Source organism: Molothrus aeneus, chromosome 1, assembly GCF_037042795.1.
Source record: "Molothrus aeneus isolate 106 chromosome 1, BPBGC_Maene_1.0, whole genome shotgun sequence".
Taxonomy (NCBI): domain Eukaryota; kingdom Metazoa; phylum Chordata; class Aves; order Passeriformes; family Icteridae; genus Molothrus; species Molothrus aeneus.
This window is the reverse complement of record NC_089646.1, coordinates 120149458-120167599: the sequence shown is the minus strand read 5'-3', so window position 1 is coordinate 120167599 and position 18142 is coordinate 120149458. Positions and strand designations below refer to the sequence as shown.

Sequence of the window (18142 nt, the reverse complement as noted above, 5' to 3'; positions counted from 1 at the left end):
TTTTCATCCCTCCTTGTCTCCTTTGCTCACCTGCAAGTTTAACTCCCAAGGTCTCTGTATATCTTTGCACTGAGGCAGATTTTGGTGGTGAGGGAGGCTGTAAACAACCTGTGCACTTTAATAACCTATACTGACTGGTGCTCTCCTGCTGCATGAGTTCAATAGGTTGCCTCATTACAGACTTTGTGGTGGCTTATGTAGCTTCACCCTGTGCATCCATATGTCTCAGCTGGTGGCTGTGTCACTCCTGGGTTACAGCCAGCGAGGGCAAGACAGCTGAAAGGGAGTTGCTGCCCTTTTAGTGGAACAGCTTCTCAGGTTGGGTATTAGAGCCCCATCTGTCTATTTTTGGTGGCTCATGAAAGCTGGAGGAGGGTGATGAAGGCAGTAATTCAGTCTCTGGGCTAAATTCCATCTTGGGGCTCCCTTTTCAGAGAGGTACTTTTTTTTCTCTTGTGTCATACTCAGTACACTCTGTCAAAAGAGGGAAGGTTTGCAGCCCAAGGCTGTCTCTGATCGATTAGTGAGTCCTAATGGCTTTGCAGTGGGATTGAGCTGTTTGGAGCAGGGAGTTATGGCTTTTGCTGCTCTTGTGAGGGGCTGAGGCTCAGGAAGGGGAGAGGACACAGTTCCCAAAGGTGGCAGGAGAAACAGAGCCATCAGGTTTTCATGAGCATGAGAGGAGATGGTGTCTCTCGGGACAAGGCTTGCCCTTATTGTTCAACAACAACAAAAAAAGAAAAATAAAAAAAGAAGTAAAGAAACCCTCATTACTTCCACAGTGCTGGGTGTTATTCAGAGGGGTGCAATAGCTGAATTTTCAATCAGACCTGAGGTGGGTCCAAAATTCCAGTCTAAATTTCAAGGGGATTTTTTTATTGTAATAATGAAACACAGAGTGTAAGAACGATGAATTATCACTTTCTAAGTATTAACATGTTATGGAGCTGAATCGGTCAACATATGGGAAATATTACAAATATGCCATAATGTTATGATATAATTGTGTGATAGAAGTTATTTTCCAATACTTTGTTTTAGTAATTCACATAATTTTTCCTTTCATTTCAGGCAGCAGTTTTACAACATCGTCAGGAATATATGCAGGAAATAATTCACTCACAAATTCTACTGGATTTAATAGTTCACAGCAGGTAAATTTGTAAATAGGAGTTCAGCAAACTTTGGCAAACTTAGAATTCTCATCTGCTGAAAAAATGTAGCTCTTAAATAGTTTGTTGAAAGATATTGTCATCTTTCAAGTTAAACTAAAATGTTTATAAATGTTTTTCTTTAATCTGTCATCTTAGAGCTAATTGTCAGAGGTTGATGTTCTTATTCACACATCTTAAGCAGTGTGTCTAATAAACTGCTTGTATGAGAAGACATACTAAATTATGTGTAATTTAGATTTTGTTTTACTGCCTCACAGTTTGAGGTCCTACAGCACCAAGTCCAGGAAGCATACGTGCTCAAAGTCTGACATGTGTTTGTAGTTATATTTTGGAATTTATACTGAAAAGTAGCAAAACTTTGATGGGCTGCTCAGTTGCTTTTTTGTCTTGCAGGAATATCCCTCCTATCCCAGTTTTGGCCAGGGCCAATATGCACAGTATTATAATAGCTCACCATACCCTTCACATTACATGACGAACAGCAACACCAGCCCTACGACACCCTCCACAAATGCAACATACCAGCTTCAAGAACCACCATCTGGCATCACCAGTCAAGCAGTTACAGATCCTGCAGCAGGTAATTACATGGATTTTATGGTCCCTATGAGGCACGTTTTTGTAAGTTGAAAGGGGATTGAATTGGATTTTTTTTGTGTAGTTGTTGATTTTTTTTTATTATTATTTCTTAATCCTGAGCCTGTGGCATATCTTGGACAGATTTTAACAGAAAATAGAGTAAAGAAAAAAGAGGACCAGTAAGAGTTTTAATGCTTATATGGAATGCAAGTAGTTTATATTTATTTGTAAAGTGTGTTAAAAATTGCAGGGTATGGATAAGTCTTTATTAACAAGAATCTGGTGCTTTTAAGCTCTGTATTCATTAAGATAAACCCCTTTGATTTTTCTTAAATAAAACTGAAATCAAGAGACCTTCAAACCATAACCCAACTGTCTACTTGAAAGAGAGCTTTTGAGTTCTTTATTTCAGAGGACATAATAATGCTTGCAATGGAGAGTTGAAATTGCACAAGTGTTTCCATTTTAAGAAAAGATTTTCAGTGGCTTATTCTTTTTTCCCAGTCATTTTACCTTTCTTGGTGGAATTTGGCAGTCCTTTACTAGTTGAGATACTTTTTGGACATTTATGCCAAGCTACTCCAGCTGTTTTTGGAAAGGAGGGGTGAAAAATACTTTTCTCATTATTAAAAAAAAGTTAAAATCCATCTTTTTAAAAGATCAGGTGTGTCAGTCATTAGTAGATGGCAGAGGTATGAAGTCTGTCAGACAGAAATTCCAAGGTTGCAGATGTGTTTCTTAGTAAAGCAGGAAGAAGCAGTTATGATTTGGCAGTGGTATTAGGTGGTTTTGTTTCTGGCTTTTTTGGGATGAGGTTGGATTTAGTTCTCTTGAAGCACTTGATGGGACTGATCTTCCATGTGCAGTGCTAAATTTTACTATAATTTGCTAGGCCTCTGTTGCTTTTCTGCATGAGTGTGCACTGGAAGAAAATGTTATGCAGTGTTGTCTTTTTTTGAGACATTTGCTGCAAGTAGGGAAGAAAATACAGCTGGTGTGTGCATTTATATATACACGAGGTATATATATACGAGGTCATGTTTGTGCGCTGCATTTGAGAAAGGAATCTTTCTAAATATATGAGTGCTTATTGGGGTCTTTGGCATTTAGATGTGGATGCATATTGATGTCTGCATAATTATCCTGCTTTTCACTTGTTAAAAAATTTTTGCTTTTGTTTTCTTGTGATTTTGTTTGCTTTTCTTTTTAAGTTGGAAGCAGTTAAGTTCCTCTTTAGCCCAAAACCCTACGGTGGTCAAGTTTTAGCTGTTATCAAGATACTAAAATTGAATCATTGTATCATCTGTGTCTTGATCTTTTGCAAAATCTTTGCATGGATTTTTCTAATTGATCTTTACTATAGCATTTACTTCCTAAAAGCTACAGTAAATGTGCATATGAAGAGAGGAGGTATAATATTCCCAAGCTCAAACTTAGTGACTTAAAGACTGTCCTCCTACTTAAAAAGTTTTCTGTGTTCTATAAACCTGAACAGAACTTTTCTCAGTTCCTTTTTAAGAAGTCTTTCTTTTCTCTCTCACATCTTCCATATTCTTGTTATGACAGTTTTGTCTAAAAATTTGAAAGAATTTGGTGAACTTTCTCATGGATGAGTTCTGCACCTAATCTTTCTTCTAATTTTTTATTTCATGTATTGAAAGCTGTACATCCATGGATGCCCTACCACTGCTTGCTTAGCCCTTTCTCAGATGTGTGCACACCTCCTCTGGCATTACTGGGACTTCTATTTCTTTTCTCAAGACATTAACATTACTGATTTAACAGTTCTGAAAATGTTCCTTCCAGCCGTTTGCAAATAACAACCCTTAATGTAGCTATGGGGTTATCATGGGCTGACTGCCTCTACCAGAGGCAGAAGCACATTTAGGAAAGTACCTGCTGTGGACCACTCTATTAGAAGGAGCTGATGAAAAGCATCTCTGTCAATGTGGTTGCAATCAGCAGAAGGTCTAGGGCCAAATTTCTCCATTTTTCTTTTTGCAGCTTTTTTCTTTATGCAGTTAGGTTAGGATCAAGCCCATTTAGGCTCCCTCTGTATTTCCTGGAGAGAGATGAACACTTCTAATTAGAGTTCAGTTTAACAACTGTCTTGATCCTGTGATGCCAAAGCCTCTCCAGTGGCACGGAAACAGTTTAAAGTGGCTGACATACCTGTGCTGGCTTCCTAAGGAGAAATTAGCCAAGAATCTTCTGCACCTTCAACGCTGGTAGAAAGGAAAGAAGGAACCATCACAGTAAATGGTTGTGCTTTTTTCTTGTTGAGGTTTATTGCCAACCCTCAGTTGAGCTCATACATAGCCTGCTTGGAGAACAAAGCAAGGCTGGGCTCAAAGAAAAGAGGGATCAACATGTAGGAAGGGAATGCTGGTGGAGTGGGGCAAGTGGAAGGCACATTCAACAGAAGGAAATTAATAGTTGGGTCGAAAACACAGAACAAAAGAGCAAATTAAACAAATTTTTATTACAATTAGTAGAATTTCTGTAGGCTGTTTTGCCACATCTGCTCAAGTTAGGCTGCTGATTCTTTACCACAACTGGAATGTTTCATATGAGGGATGGCGGGGAGCAGTGCAGAGCTATCACATTTAGTAGGATGGGCTCCAGCTGCTGAATTGCAGCTGTCTATCCTTAGACATCTTCTACATTTAAAAAAAAAAACTTGTAATCCATGTGGTTATGAACTATGCCAGGACAAGCACAGAACAGCCTTCAGACTTTACAGAGGCACCGGAATAATTTGACAGACATAGGTGGTTTCTATGAATTTGGGCCAAAAAGTGAAACAGAAGAATCTGGTAAGAAAATATGAAAGGGAGAAAGTAATTATGTGCTCTTGTGACATTTTTAGTAGAGTTTTGCCGACTCAGAAATCTCAGATAATTTTACTTCAAATATGTTTAATTCCTTGTCCAAATATAAAATAATCCTTTTATGATTTTCCTCAGTTACTAGTTAAATTTGAAATTTTTTGCCATGCAATCCAGAACATGCAGGAATTCCTGCAGAAAAACCTGGGATTTTCCATGCTTAGTGTTTTTTCTTTCTCTTCACTTTCAGGATTTGAAACTTTCTTGTACCACAGTCAGGATAAAATCATTCATTGCCCAAATGTTTATAGTCTTTGTATCCATAAATCAGATATAGAAATGAATGTTACTTTCTTGTGAACAAAAGCCTGTATTTTTCTTAGTGATGTAATCAGAAAGTTGCTGATTTTTTTGTCTGAGCTATAGTATCTAAGAGAAGTAATGAGAATTAAAATTATGAAATGGAAGTAGATAAATGAGCAAATATTTGTTCTCCCTTCCAATATTTAAATTCATTGAAGTAGGTTGAGAGTGAACAAAAGCAGTATTTCTTTATGTTTCATGTAGGTAAGCTGTGTAGCTCTTTGCTGCAGGATGTTGTGGATGCAAAAAGTTTATGCCAGTTGAAGCATGACTTTGACAAGCTCAAATATTAAATTTACAGAGACAACAAGAAATTCTTGATGCACCACATCACTGGAGACTGGGGATGAATTAGTGCTGTGTGGATGTCTGTCCTTTTTATGCTTTCTTACTTAGTTTCCAGCTGTTTGCCAGTGTTGAAATTTACCCTGGAGAGATGGAGTTATGCCCCCATTCACTATGCCTACCCTAATGCTCAAAAATTCTTAGTGTAACATTCATAACATTATTTCTAGGAGTTAATATGGAAAAAAAAAACTACCTTTTATAAAGCCATAATAATTTTCTCTTGCAATATTTCAACTCCATCATCACAAATGGTAATAAAAAGTTCTTGATTTGTGCAATATTTTTTTTCATTCAGTCAGGAAGGTTGAATTTATCCTTCTATTTCATATGATGATGTATTTATAATTTATTAAACAGTGTTTCTCACAAGAGAAACTTGCATTGTTCTTGAGATTCAATCTCCTTCATTTTTCTTGGTTTCTGTAATAAGTGTGTTTAATATATTACTGGAAGGCTTGGGGTTTCTTTCATATTACTCACATACTTCACAATGCAGATTAAAAACCTCACAGGGGTTGTGCCAGCCAGCAAAACTTGGTCTCAGACATGGGCCACTATTTTGCTCTTAAAGGCTAAACTTCTTTTTCCTTGAGTACTATATCATCTTTAGTATTACAAAAAGGAAAGCAACTTTTACAGTTTCTTCTTATGGTGTTTCATAACAATAAATTAGAGACAGAAAAGTGAAAGAGGGTAAATAGTTTATATAGACAACTTTTCTTTCCTATATGGAAAGAAATGCAGCTATATTTGCAGTACATTTCTGGTATTCTAATGTTTGTTCTTTTTCATAAATATAAATGAAGAGTAAATCTACAGGATATATTATACAAAGAAGGAAAATCACAGCTAATTCTATCAAAACAGAAATTAAATTTGATACAATGATGAATGGCAAAGTGCAGTACTGGTTTTGCTTTTCTCATGATGATTGTTTTCCTGGGATGTTTATCTTTGGTTTTGGTGGGATTAAAAGTAACAATGATTTCAAATTGTTTGAAAACTGAACTAATGAGTCAGGAAGAAATAACTAACAAGGATACAGGTACTACTGGCCTGTTATGGATTGCTTCATGTTTTTTCTTCAATAAGGAATGCTGGAGGACAAAAATCTGGACCACTGTCAGTTGTGGTCATATATAGTTTATAAATACTGTTATATATGATATTTTGTCATTATTTTAAATATGCAATCCTAAATCAAAACCTCAACCAGGCTTTGAAATAAATAGTCATTTTTGCCACTATTTTTAACAGACTGTTGAGAGTTTCTGTCAAGTTTGTAATAGCATGCTCTTAATTCTCAATATACAAACATTAAATTTGTTTTTCAAGTGAAGATTTTGACATTTTGTCAAAACAGCACTAGAGATATACTTCTGTGATCCTGACAGCAGGCATTATTGTATTTCTTGCAATATTTACTTAGTGCTTTCACTTACTACTAATACAGTATTACTTTTTTAGTAGACAAGTAAAAAAAGAACATCCACAAATACACTTGATTCTGCTGCATTGTTTAATCCTGGTCCAGTTGTATGCAAGTAGAAGTTTGTATAGGTGCTCATGGAATTTGTGTTTAGTTTTATTTATGCAAAAGGAAACTTTAATTATGCAAAAGTAAGAAAATCATAGTGTGAGACTGACATATTCAAATTACTTGAATCTTGTATTTTTATTCTTGTGCATAGGAGTTGAAATAACACTGGCAAAATGAAGTATAAGATTTAAGGGAAAGCCATTAATCTGGGCACAATCTAAATGGAAAATTTTTTGTACATAGCTACTTCTAGAGACATTTGACTGTACTAAGTACCCTGGACCCACCTCATCCATGTAATTTACATTGTGACATGAGATATGATTACTTTGATAATGTATGTTTACTCCTTTTTACATAACCTTTCAGTGTAGTAGGGAAAAAGTCTAATAAAATTTGCAATGCCTTTGTCAGCAGCAAAAGCTCTACCCACACACACACCAGGTGGATTTACCTAGAGACACACTTGATTTTGGGCTTTCTGGCATAGCCAGTTTGCCCCAGATTTGTCACTGAACACTATTGCTGTACATTGAAATCAACAGTAAGAAAATGCAGCAATTACTATGGGGGATTTTCATAACAAACAGAAATGAATTACAGATTATGGTGCTGCAAATACTGTCTCTGCAGCTGTACTGTCAGTTCATAAATAATCAAGGTGGTTTTGAGGTGATGGAAAATTGTCCTGTGTGACAAAACCATCAACACTGCCCAGAGTGATGTATAAAGAGAAGTATAAGCTGATGAACTCTCATGTCAAGTTGCAGTGTTATGGTGCCTTGAAGCAGAGAGGAAAGTCTGATACAGTCTGGTTCATGTATTCTAGTTAGGCCAGAATGTAAACATATTTCATTCCTCACAGTTATGTTTTTGTCAGGCTCTATGTCACTGTATGCTACAAGGTCACAAGCAGGGGAGTACCAGTCACACCTGCAAAACAAGATATTTACAGAATCTGGGCTTAAAATGGTTTTTTTTTCTGACTGACTGTAGAAGTCAAGAGTGAGTCTTTTATACTTATCCAAGGTTCAGAAGAAGGTGAAGCAGAAGTAAGCTATAACATTTAGTGTCTGCCTGGAGCAAAGTACAGAGAGTTGCTATAGCAGGGAGATAATAATATAAAATAATGTGTATGCCCATGGATGCAGAAGTATAACTGTTTCTACAGTTGCTATTAATACAAATTTGTATTAACTGTTGCTATTAATACAAATTTATGGAGGCATTGCAACACAGAGCCACTCTACTGGCAGTCTAGACTGATGGATCCAGCAGGTTGTACCCTGCCTGCTGCAGGGGCCATCTGCAGGCACCTCAGGAGCATCAAGGACAGGCTAGGCTTGTGTAAGATTTGCCCTAAGCACTTTTCCAGATCCCAGATATTTTTGTCTCAGGGGATTTCCAGAACCTGCTATTGTTTGTGTGTTTAGGGCGTGCCTGCATTAGCATTTTAATTTTGAGTAGGGTCTTTTTTAGTGTGAAGCTTTGACTCAGCAGAGCAGTCCTAGGGCACCCAAGTGGAGTCCTTCCAGTCAAAGCTAACCTGGAAAATGTCCTCCAGAACAGCTCCTAATTGCTCCAGCCCCTTCTGAGGTGCCCAGGAGATCAGATCAGAAAGCACTTGCACTGGAACCACCTCTCAGAACAGCCAGCAGAACCTGATGTCGTTACCACCACTTGCCTGATTCAACAGATCCAACTTGCTAATGTGGTGCAGCTGTAGCACCCCTGAATGCTTCACTTCCAGGGATGTCTTCAGGCCCTCTTGAACACATTAGATAGGGTTTTTTTGGGAAAATGTGTACAAATCTTGTAGCTTTTATCTGAATTCCTTGTGTTTAACAAGGCTGCTACCAGCTCCCTTTGGTAATCTTGCTTTTGTGTTGGACAGGCAATGGATCTGATCCTCACCCTCTTCTTTGCTCATGATTATGTGGAGGGCAGGGTTTTCTCCTCTACTTACTTGGGTTTGTGATGCTCAAGGACAGGATAAAATTGAATTCAGTGTTTTAGAAAAATCATCATTTCACTTGGCTAGTAATAAAGTGTCTGGTACAATGAAGTCAGCTGAAGTTGAACAAATTAACCTTCTCTTAGCAATGATTATAGAGTAATGAGTATAGTGATAACATGATTTGTAGCTATGTAAATTGATTTCAGCAAGTATTTTGATGCCCCTGGCAGTTAAATCTTTTCACTTAACATAATTAACAATTCACTTAACAATTTTAAAAGTAAGCTAGGCTAAGGCAGTTTGGCAGGAATTGCAGCAGAAGGATAAAAAGCTGTTTAGGAAATCATGTCCAAAGAGAAGTCAGTGAGAGCTCACTGTTAAATCAGAGGGATGGCTGCAGCACATTCCTCAGTGTCTGCCTTGGGCCTAGCACCAGACCACATTTTCATTAATCACTATGTGACGGAACAGAATGTGTTTGCCTATTAAATATGTAGATGACACCATGCTGAGAGGGGCTGTGAGGCCTTTGGAGACAGGATGAGAACTCAAAAAATGGAGATGTGATCTGAATAGGAGCAGGTGTGAGGTATACATTTAGGCAGGAATGAAGAACTGCACAAATGTGGGACAGGGAATGTTGGCAGCTTCTTCCAGGCTCTACCTTTCCCTGCAGACTGCTCTCAGCACTGCAGATATTAGTGGCACACAGAGTACCCTCAGCCACTGTTGTTTTTCTTTCTCCAGAATTTGTCAGGGCTGGGCATGTCGAGGCTCAGGGCTCAGGTGGACACTGAATTCTTTAACTGGGTTTCCTTATGAGGCTCTGAGAGTGACCATTGGACACTGAGCTGCTGAACATCCATGCACACAGAGGCTTCCCTTCATGGACATGGAAAAAGTTTCTTGCACACAATGTCGTGTTTTCCCCCACTGGTGACTGCTGTCTGTCACACTGTTTGTAACACACTGATCTCCTCAGCAGGCTCAGAAGCTGCAGGAATTAGCAATGTTGCTTGTTCAGTCATGTGCAAGGTTTGGCCAAGTCTTCAAGAAACAACCAATTCAATGTCACTTCTTCCTCAGAGGACAATCTAGGAATGCCCAAGCTAATATTTATGGAAATATTGTAGAAAATGCAAATTTTTTCCAGCCAAGTGATGTCCAGGGGAGGATAGCCTGCAGAACATTCAGGAAGTCAAGCTTTGCTTGATTTTGCTTTGCATTGTTTTGTCCAGTTTGGTGAGACTGTAGAGAATGAGAATCAGCGCCTAGCAAAGAAGATTGACAGGGAAGGGTTAATCTAACAACAAAGGGGATCTGTGAACAGTCTTCAAATGCATGCAGATACAATGAAGGGAATAATTTTCCCCCCACTTTCACAGATTAAACTTCTACTTCTGTAATGAATGCTGAAGTTGTATGTTCTGATGGTGCAGCTGTCTAAGCAGCAGAGACTTCCTGGAGAGATCCATAAGAGCAGGACAGACAAATGTTTTTGGGAATGATGGAAGTACAGTGGTCCCAAGAAGGGGTCCTGAGGCAGGGTTGGGAGTCCTTCTGTCAGGTGAGAGTCTGGTGCATCCAGACAGATTACCTGGGAAGGGGAAATGGAAATGAGCTTCCACCCAAACTTGCAGCCCTGTGTTTAAAGTTTTGAATGAAGTACTCATAAGCGAAAGTGTTGCAAAGATGGAGAGCTGCACGCCTCTTACACACAGATTTTCTTCCCTGCCCCCACCATGCTTTGCTCGGTGTCCTCACTCGTTTAGGTTTCCTTGTTTGTTTATTTGTCATGGAGTTTTGTTTATACTCTTTCCATGTCACCTGTTCCCTGCTTGTTTTAGTATTACTCCAGCAAGTTTAATTCTTGAAACTTTCAGGCATAACATGTCTGTAAGAAAAAATTCTAAAACAGGGCACTAATTCCAAACTCCTAAAAACAGTGTCAGAGACCAAAAACAGCTGAAATTTAAATTAGTCAATAGAAAATGCAATTTTTCATTACATCAAAGTTTTGAAGTACATATTTAGAACATCATATCACCAGTATACCTGTTGAAGAAATTCTGGTCTGTTTATTTTATGGGGGTTTAGTATAGGTCAAATGTTTTCAGAAGATTTTCTGCCTAACTTTGAGTTACATCTTAACTTGTTCTGCTTTGTTTGATGTAGTCTGAAATATTTAGGTAAATATATAAGGTGAAATATGTAAGCTGTGCTAATTCTCAATAAGCGTAGATTTGAAGGCTGAGCATGAGAATTTCAAGACCTTTTCCTTTCATTCAGCACAAGTAACTGTTATTATTTGGAGTAATTGTGCATATGTGGTGTTACACAGATGTCCAGAGTCCCCTCCTTAATTTAACCTTTGACCTCAACAGGATGTTTTCCTAGGAGAGAGAATCCCTTGTGTGAGAAGTATACCTGTCTGTTCAAGCTGGAATGTTGTGGTCTAGGCAGATTCAAACTAAAAATGTTGCATCTACTGAACTCTAAAGAGTAGTTAATATTAACTGAGCAGTAAAATTGAGAAACATAAAAGTTGCAGCTTCACTGAAGTAGTGGTTTTAGGAAAAACAAAAGACATCATGGTGACAATCCAAATCAAAGTATTTGTGAAATTCAGACTATGAAAGGAAGTTTTCAAAAGAGATTTAAAAATGTGTTGTTTCATTTCTAAGGACTGTGGTACTGCTAATAAAATTAATGGGAAGGATAACTGATGCTCAGTGTATGCTTTGTTAATGTACAAGCATTCACTATAATAGAGCCTATGGATGTTAAAAGTAGCAAAATATCTTCAAACTTGCATGTTTTCAGAAAAACTCTGCTGTTCTTAACTACATAAATCATCATTCTTTTTGCACCTGTTCAAAACCAGTAAATATTCTTACAAATGAATGTTGCTGGACCATAATAATTACCATGCAATACTGTTTGTAAAGATTTGTATCCTGTCTTGAAGGTACTCATTGGAAATGTTCAGTGTTGATTAGGCCTTTAAAAATACTAGAAATATCATCTTCATAGTTGATGCATATTTAACACTTATTAATTTAAATTACCATAAATATTCTGGTTTATGCTATATCTCGGAATAATTCTATTCTTCTGACTCAAATGTAGCAATCTAAAAGAATCTCCAACCAGGCAATTTGGAAAAGTTTTCAGTTTATATATGTCTAGGTTTATTTCACACCTGGTTGGATTTTTCTTACCCATCACCATGACAGTTATTTTAAAGCATTTAAGGTATTTAAGTTTGAAAAGATAGAGTTAAATTAATGTTGTCTTATGAAAAACTGGCATCCCTTAAAATTGTTTGCTTAATCTTGTAATAAATGAAGGAATGAAGCAATGAAGTTTTTATCTCCTAGGTCTTCTATAGGCGTTTACTGAAATCGTTTGTCACTCTTTTTACATATATTTTGAGCTAGATTGAACTAATTTATGACTCAATATGACCACTTACTCTTTAATATTTAATTATTTTAGTTAGGACTGGGTTTGATGCGAGCAAGTAAGTTGAACATTCTGAACATGGAACTGCAGGGTAAAAGTGTTCTTTCTTTACTGTGGCAGAATACAGCACAATCCACAGTCCATCCACCCCCATTAAAGATTCAGACTCAGATAGATTGCGTCGGAGCTCAGATGGGAAATCACGTGGACGTGGCAGAAGAAACAACAATCCTTCACCACCACCTGACTCTGATCTGGAGGTACTATATATTAAATGTCTTTGGCCTGTTACAGAACTTTATTTTTATCATTATTTTGCACAAACAAGTGTTATTTATGTATCAAAAATAAAGTGGCATTGAAACTCCCCTTTTCCTAACAGTATTTTCATTGAAAATAGGATTTTTCTTCTAAAGAAACTTCTTCAAGAAGAGCTTCTACTTCCTTGGAAAAATACTGGATGTTTCTTTCTCCTTTTGATTAAACAAAGCAAACAAACAAACAAACCAAAACAAACCAAATGGGAAAAAAAAAACGAAAGAAAAAAAAGGAGCAATCTTTTCCCAAGGCAAAGAAAGGTTTTCAATTGGACAAGAGACACTTCTAGCACAATAGTGGGGTTTGTTCTCCCATGCCCTGTTCACATTCCTCCCAGTGGCCCATGGTTTATGTTGAGAACACATCTCCAATGACACACCACAGCTATGAGTGTCCACACTGCATTACTTTTCCTTTCCAGAAGCTTACCCATTTGTCATCATGGGAAATACAATCTCACCAGGATTTAAAATGTTTGTATTTGAACACTTTATTTTTCATTAAGTTATCATTTTGTGTGTGGTCAGAGAACAAATTTAAAACACGTATTTTCCATTGTCTCTAAGCAAAAGAATTATTTACTGATGCCATAAGTTTTATGCATACATCATCCAAGCTCATAGTTTTTGTTCTTCAGATGCCTAAAATGCATGGAATTAACATAAGTTAGTTTTATAAAGAAATAAAGTGCTTAGCAGCAATCTGCTTTGCTTTAGTTTTAGAGGTAATTTTCAAGGGCACTTACATGAATTTTTGTAAGACTTTTGTTTTCTAAGACTGCAGAAATACAGAATTCTAACCCCAAAGATTTAATTTTCAGATGCTTCTTTTGTTTATTTCAGTTTCTATCTCACATTAAGCTTCAAAAATTACATTTTACAGTTTCATTTTCTTTTTATATTTGACTAGACTATAATTCTATTCTAATAGAAGGATTTGATTTAATAGCAATTGTAGTAAAAAGCTAACAGATTGTATTACCCTACCCTGGAAAAAAAAATACAAACAACTTGTTAGTTTTGAAAATAAATGGCAGGGAAGCTATGGTTTTAATATGCAACCATATCAGTACAATTTTCCCATTTTTGTGCTTACTGATTCAAATTTTAACTTTCCATTTCAAGTATTAGCTTCACAAAGGAACACATTGATTTGATTCTCTTTTTACAGAGAGTATTCATTTGGGATTTGGATGAGACAATCATCATTTTCCATTCCTTGCTTACAGGGTCCTATGCTAACAGATATGGAAGGGTAAGTGCCAAGAAACTGATGGAAATGTTCAGTAATATTTGCTGGTTTATGGTTGATACACAAGGAATGCCAGAACATTAGTTGATTTATAGAGGTAAACTGGTACTGGCCTTACAAGACAAAAAAATACCAAGCTGTTTCACATGGCCGTGCTTTGCAGTTGCTCAGCTCTTGTATTCAGTACATATTTAAATAATGTTGGGATACTTGATACTTGGGATACTCAAAGTTAATACTTTGACCACTTGAGGTTTGGTTTGTAGATACAGGTTGTCTGAAACCTGTTGATATCATCAAAATCTGCAAAGATCTGCATCTCCTCAGAGAGTTCCAGAAATTATTGCTATGATGGATTGGCTGTGCCCTGTGTTGAGAGGAAAAGAGGAAGAATGCTTTTGGACATGGCCAGATTAATCTAAAATTTTTTACCTTTGATTTTTTTTTTTTAAATCTAAATATTGACTGATGTTTTCAAAAGTCTGCTTATGAGTCAAATCTTTATATTATGCACAGTCTATAAATCATAACTGAACTGATGAATATGTCTACAGACAGCAGATTTCCTTGTAATTCTCAGAAGAGAAACATGATTTTAGGTGAATAAGAACAGTTTATGGAAGGAATGTCCTTATGAGATCAGACTTCTTTTTGTCAGGATTGTATTTGAAAGTTAACAGCTTGTGCTAAAATCTGCTATAGCCTTTCATGTTCACCTCCTGTGAGTTTTAACTGCAATGCGATTTTTTGTTTACCTCAAAAATTTCTATGTGTAAAGAACAACTACATGGTTTTGTCAGGCTTCATGTAATGCCTCTGTCTTCTTGTAAAGCTTCTATTTAGCACTAAAAGATTTTACCCTACACCCAGATGAGTGAAGGGCAAAGCTAACCTCCAGTTCAGTCTGTGCCTGGGTCAGGTTCTGAGTTTCTCTCAATGGCTTTTTGCACTATACAAACCTAAAGCAATACTACTTTGCAACCTTTCTTGCTTGTTCAGGTAAGGTTTGTTTGCAGAAGTGTTTACTGTAATAACAGTGTACCTGTTTGAGGAATATAATTAGGTTTTTTCATTATATGTCAGAAAAGCAAGTTGATTCAGCAGCCTTGGTTTCCTAGGTGTTGTTAGTTTATATTTAGTTAATTCAGCAGCCTTGGTTTCCTAGGTGTTGTTAGTTTATATTTAGATAGTAAAAAGAAACTAGAACTTAAATGTTTCAACAATTCTTGTATGGATATGCAATTTAGCACTTACAAAAGAGTATTAAATATTTACCAGAAGTTGTTTCCCATTTTTCAAACTAAAACCAGCTTTTGTGTGGTATCCCAAAATCTATGACAATTTAGTTCAGAATGAGGAGAACAAGTCCCAGTGGTTACAAAAAAGCTCAGTGACAACAGAATCCCAGTGCTCTCAAAAATGCTCAGTGACAACAAAATCTCACCACTGGCTTTTGGCCAGCAGAGTAGCACTGGAAAAGCCGAATTAATCAGTCACTGCCATAGAAGTACTAATGTGAGCATATTTTTTCCATTTGTTACTAGTTCCCTGAAGTGGATTCATTAATTAGGACCTGAACATAAACACTTTATTGCTGGATGGTTGAAGTTGAGGAAAGTGGCTGGGATTCAGTTGCAAAGAGATATAAATATGTGTGCTGCAGGGAGGGGGCTGACTCCTGGTTGCAGCTCCATCACTGTTGGCACTGTTTACATAAAATGCAGCTTTTGCCCAGCTGACTCTGGTTTCATGGCATCTGGCACAATATTCCTGCACTGCTAAATGACAGCCAACTGTTGATGGTGAGAGGAATGATGGCATTGCTGCCTAATCTTTGGATAAATACGAAATCTTTTTGGTGAGGGGGAGCAACATGCCTGTCCACGGCCCTCAGATGATGTCATGAAACTGTGCCATTCTGATTTTGTTTTCTTAAGGTTTCATTCAAATCAGAGTTTCTCTTGGGCTATTGACAGCTTCAGACAACAGTTAGTAATTTCCAAGGATGTTAGAGAGACAGTGTCAAATGTTCAAGGCAAACATGCTAAAAGATGAGAATTTTAGGGTTTATTTGTGGCAGCAGAAGGTGCATGTTATTAAAAGTATTTTCCTGTGATTAATGGCCTTTAAAATCAGAAATCCAGACCATTAGTTAATCTGAAAAAAAAGGAAAGTTGAGGGGAATTATTGTTCTTTTCACCTCTATTGTTGTTTATGAGCAATCCAACATCATGTTCTTTTATAAATCTGCACTGTAGTGAGGGCTAGAAATGCTCTTTTAAAAAATTAAATCTAGGGTGATCACATAATCATTAAAATACAAAAGCTGGATCTTCAAACAAACAAAAATGTCCTAATTAAATAATAGGGGATTTGGCAACTTGGCATTCAGCTCTTTTCATAATGCCTGAGCGAGTTTCATGGTGAATGACTATGAATGATGTTTGGCCTTGCTGCTGAAGGGATTGATTTTCTTTGCCTAATTCTCTCCCTCACTCTTCCTAACTTCTGCCTTGTGCCAGCTTTTTCTGTATCTTCTTACTTTTTCATCTGTTTTTATCACCTGCTCTCCTTTAGCTGCTATTGTGCTCTTTTTTCCGCCTGCTTTTTTCCTTCAGTTTTGTTGTAATATAGTAACACCATTTTTTTTCAGTTTACGCAGTCATGGCAAAAAATACTCCATAAAGCACTGCATTTTTATTTAAGGATTATTTGAATTTAGTGAATTTACTGGAAATGCATGAAACTCTAAGAATATGCCCTTCCAGAAGATTAGACAAAAAAACCCAAAACATTTTTATTTGCTTTTGGATTTTTTTAACTATGTACAGAGAGAGATGTATTGATCAAATATAAAGTTACCAGTTAGTTTAATTCACATTAGGGCTGATTAAGTTTTGGCATTTGGAAAAAGTTGGAGCCCTTTAAGATCTTGGGGCAGGTGAAAATACATCTCAGCATTGGCACGGAATACTGTGGTCTTTACATACATTTCCATCCCCAGTGAAAGCAGTTATATGCAGAGGTTTTAAAGGAATTTTCCTTTAAATTATAAGCTATTTTATTGTGGTTTAATATACTTTAGAGATAGAGAAAAACAAAGCCTGGTTTCACTTAACCCTTCATTGTGACCTGTAGGCTTAAGTGGAAAATAAGCCTGGTACCCAAAGTGAACTTTCCTGTTTTTCAGCTTCTTGTTTCTCCACAAAACAAAGAAATCAAGTAGGTAGAATTTAGAAATGACATACAGGCAATGTTTTGGCTCCAATGCCAGTATTCAAAACAAAAGGCCTACTTAAGCAGTTTGACATTGGTATTTCTTTTCTTTAGTCAAACTGTACCTCCCTCAGAGATTTGTACCTGATTTTGACCATACCTGAAAAGACACTGACTGAACCTGCAAATCCCAGGCAACAAGAGGAGATTGTTAGCTTTCCTACTCATTGTGTGACACCTCACAATAATTAGTTAGCAATTAGTGGTTTAAAATTGCAAAAGAAGGTTTGGTATGGGATTATTTTTAAAAAACTTTGTTCTAGCCTTGTCTTTTTTTAAAGTTTACAGCCCCCTCTGTAATGTCTGATGGCAGAGTTTGATATCCTATGATGCTTTAAACCAAGGTTCTTGTGCTTTTCATTAGAGTAGTTGCAAGTTTGTGACTACACAGATATTTAAAATGTTAATGCAGATAAGGTTTTTGCTTCTGTTAAACATGCAGCTACCAAGAGCCACAGTTTAACATAGGTTTTGTGTTAAGTAGAACTTCCTATATAAAAATATTGTATTTAAACTAGGAGTTAAGCTTTCTTTGAAAAGCAATCCATTTAGTTTGGATTTATTTAATCTGACACTTTCAGTAGGTGCCAATGAGTTTCCTATATTTTTTCTGCCTAATTAAATTAACCTAATAAATGACATTATTTTAGTATTACTTTGGAGAAAACCATTCTGTTTTATTTCTGCCATGTAAAAATACCTTGGAGTAAAATGGGTAGGAAGCTTTTTATAGACAAAACCTCCTTTTTACAGACTCAGAAATGTGATAAAAATGTTCAATAATAATACAAGCAAGTCGTGTACACTGAAATGTAAAATATATATTTGCAGCCATTAGTCTGGCTGCAAAATGAGTCAAATGAGTTCATAACCAGTATCATGCTCTGTTCCCCATTTCTTCTGCTTTTCAAAATGACATTCCTATTTAGGGATGGAAGTCAGAAGGGAATTATTTCTACCTTGTTGCATTAGTAGTTGATACTCAAGATGTAGCTACTGATCTTCATTTGCATCTTGGACCTTTAGCCCATCTAATTCCTTT

The 18142-nt window shown here is 36.7% G+C and overlaps 1 protein-coding gene across 1 annotated transcript in view; it reads left to right on the top strand.

Annotated features, from left to right (window-relative positions):
* The window catches only part of EYA1 (EYA transcriptional coactivator and phosphatase 1), a 146218-nt gene that overhangs the window by 87350 nt on the left and 40726 nt on the right, over nt 1-18142 (top strand). Inside the window, exons 8-11 of the mRNA XM_066547130.1 lie at nt 1072-1154; nt 1569-1755; nt 12376-12515; nt 13744-13827. Coding sequence (XP_066403227.1) covers nt 1072-1154; nt 1569-1755; nt 12376-12515; nt 13744-13827 — 494 coding nt within the window. The remainder of the gene's footprint in view (nt 1-1071; nt 1155-1568; nt 1756-12375; nt 12516-13743; nt 13828-18142) is intronic.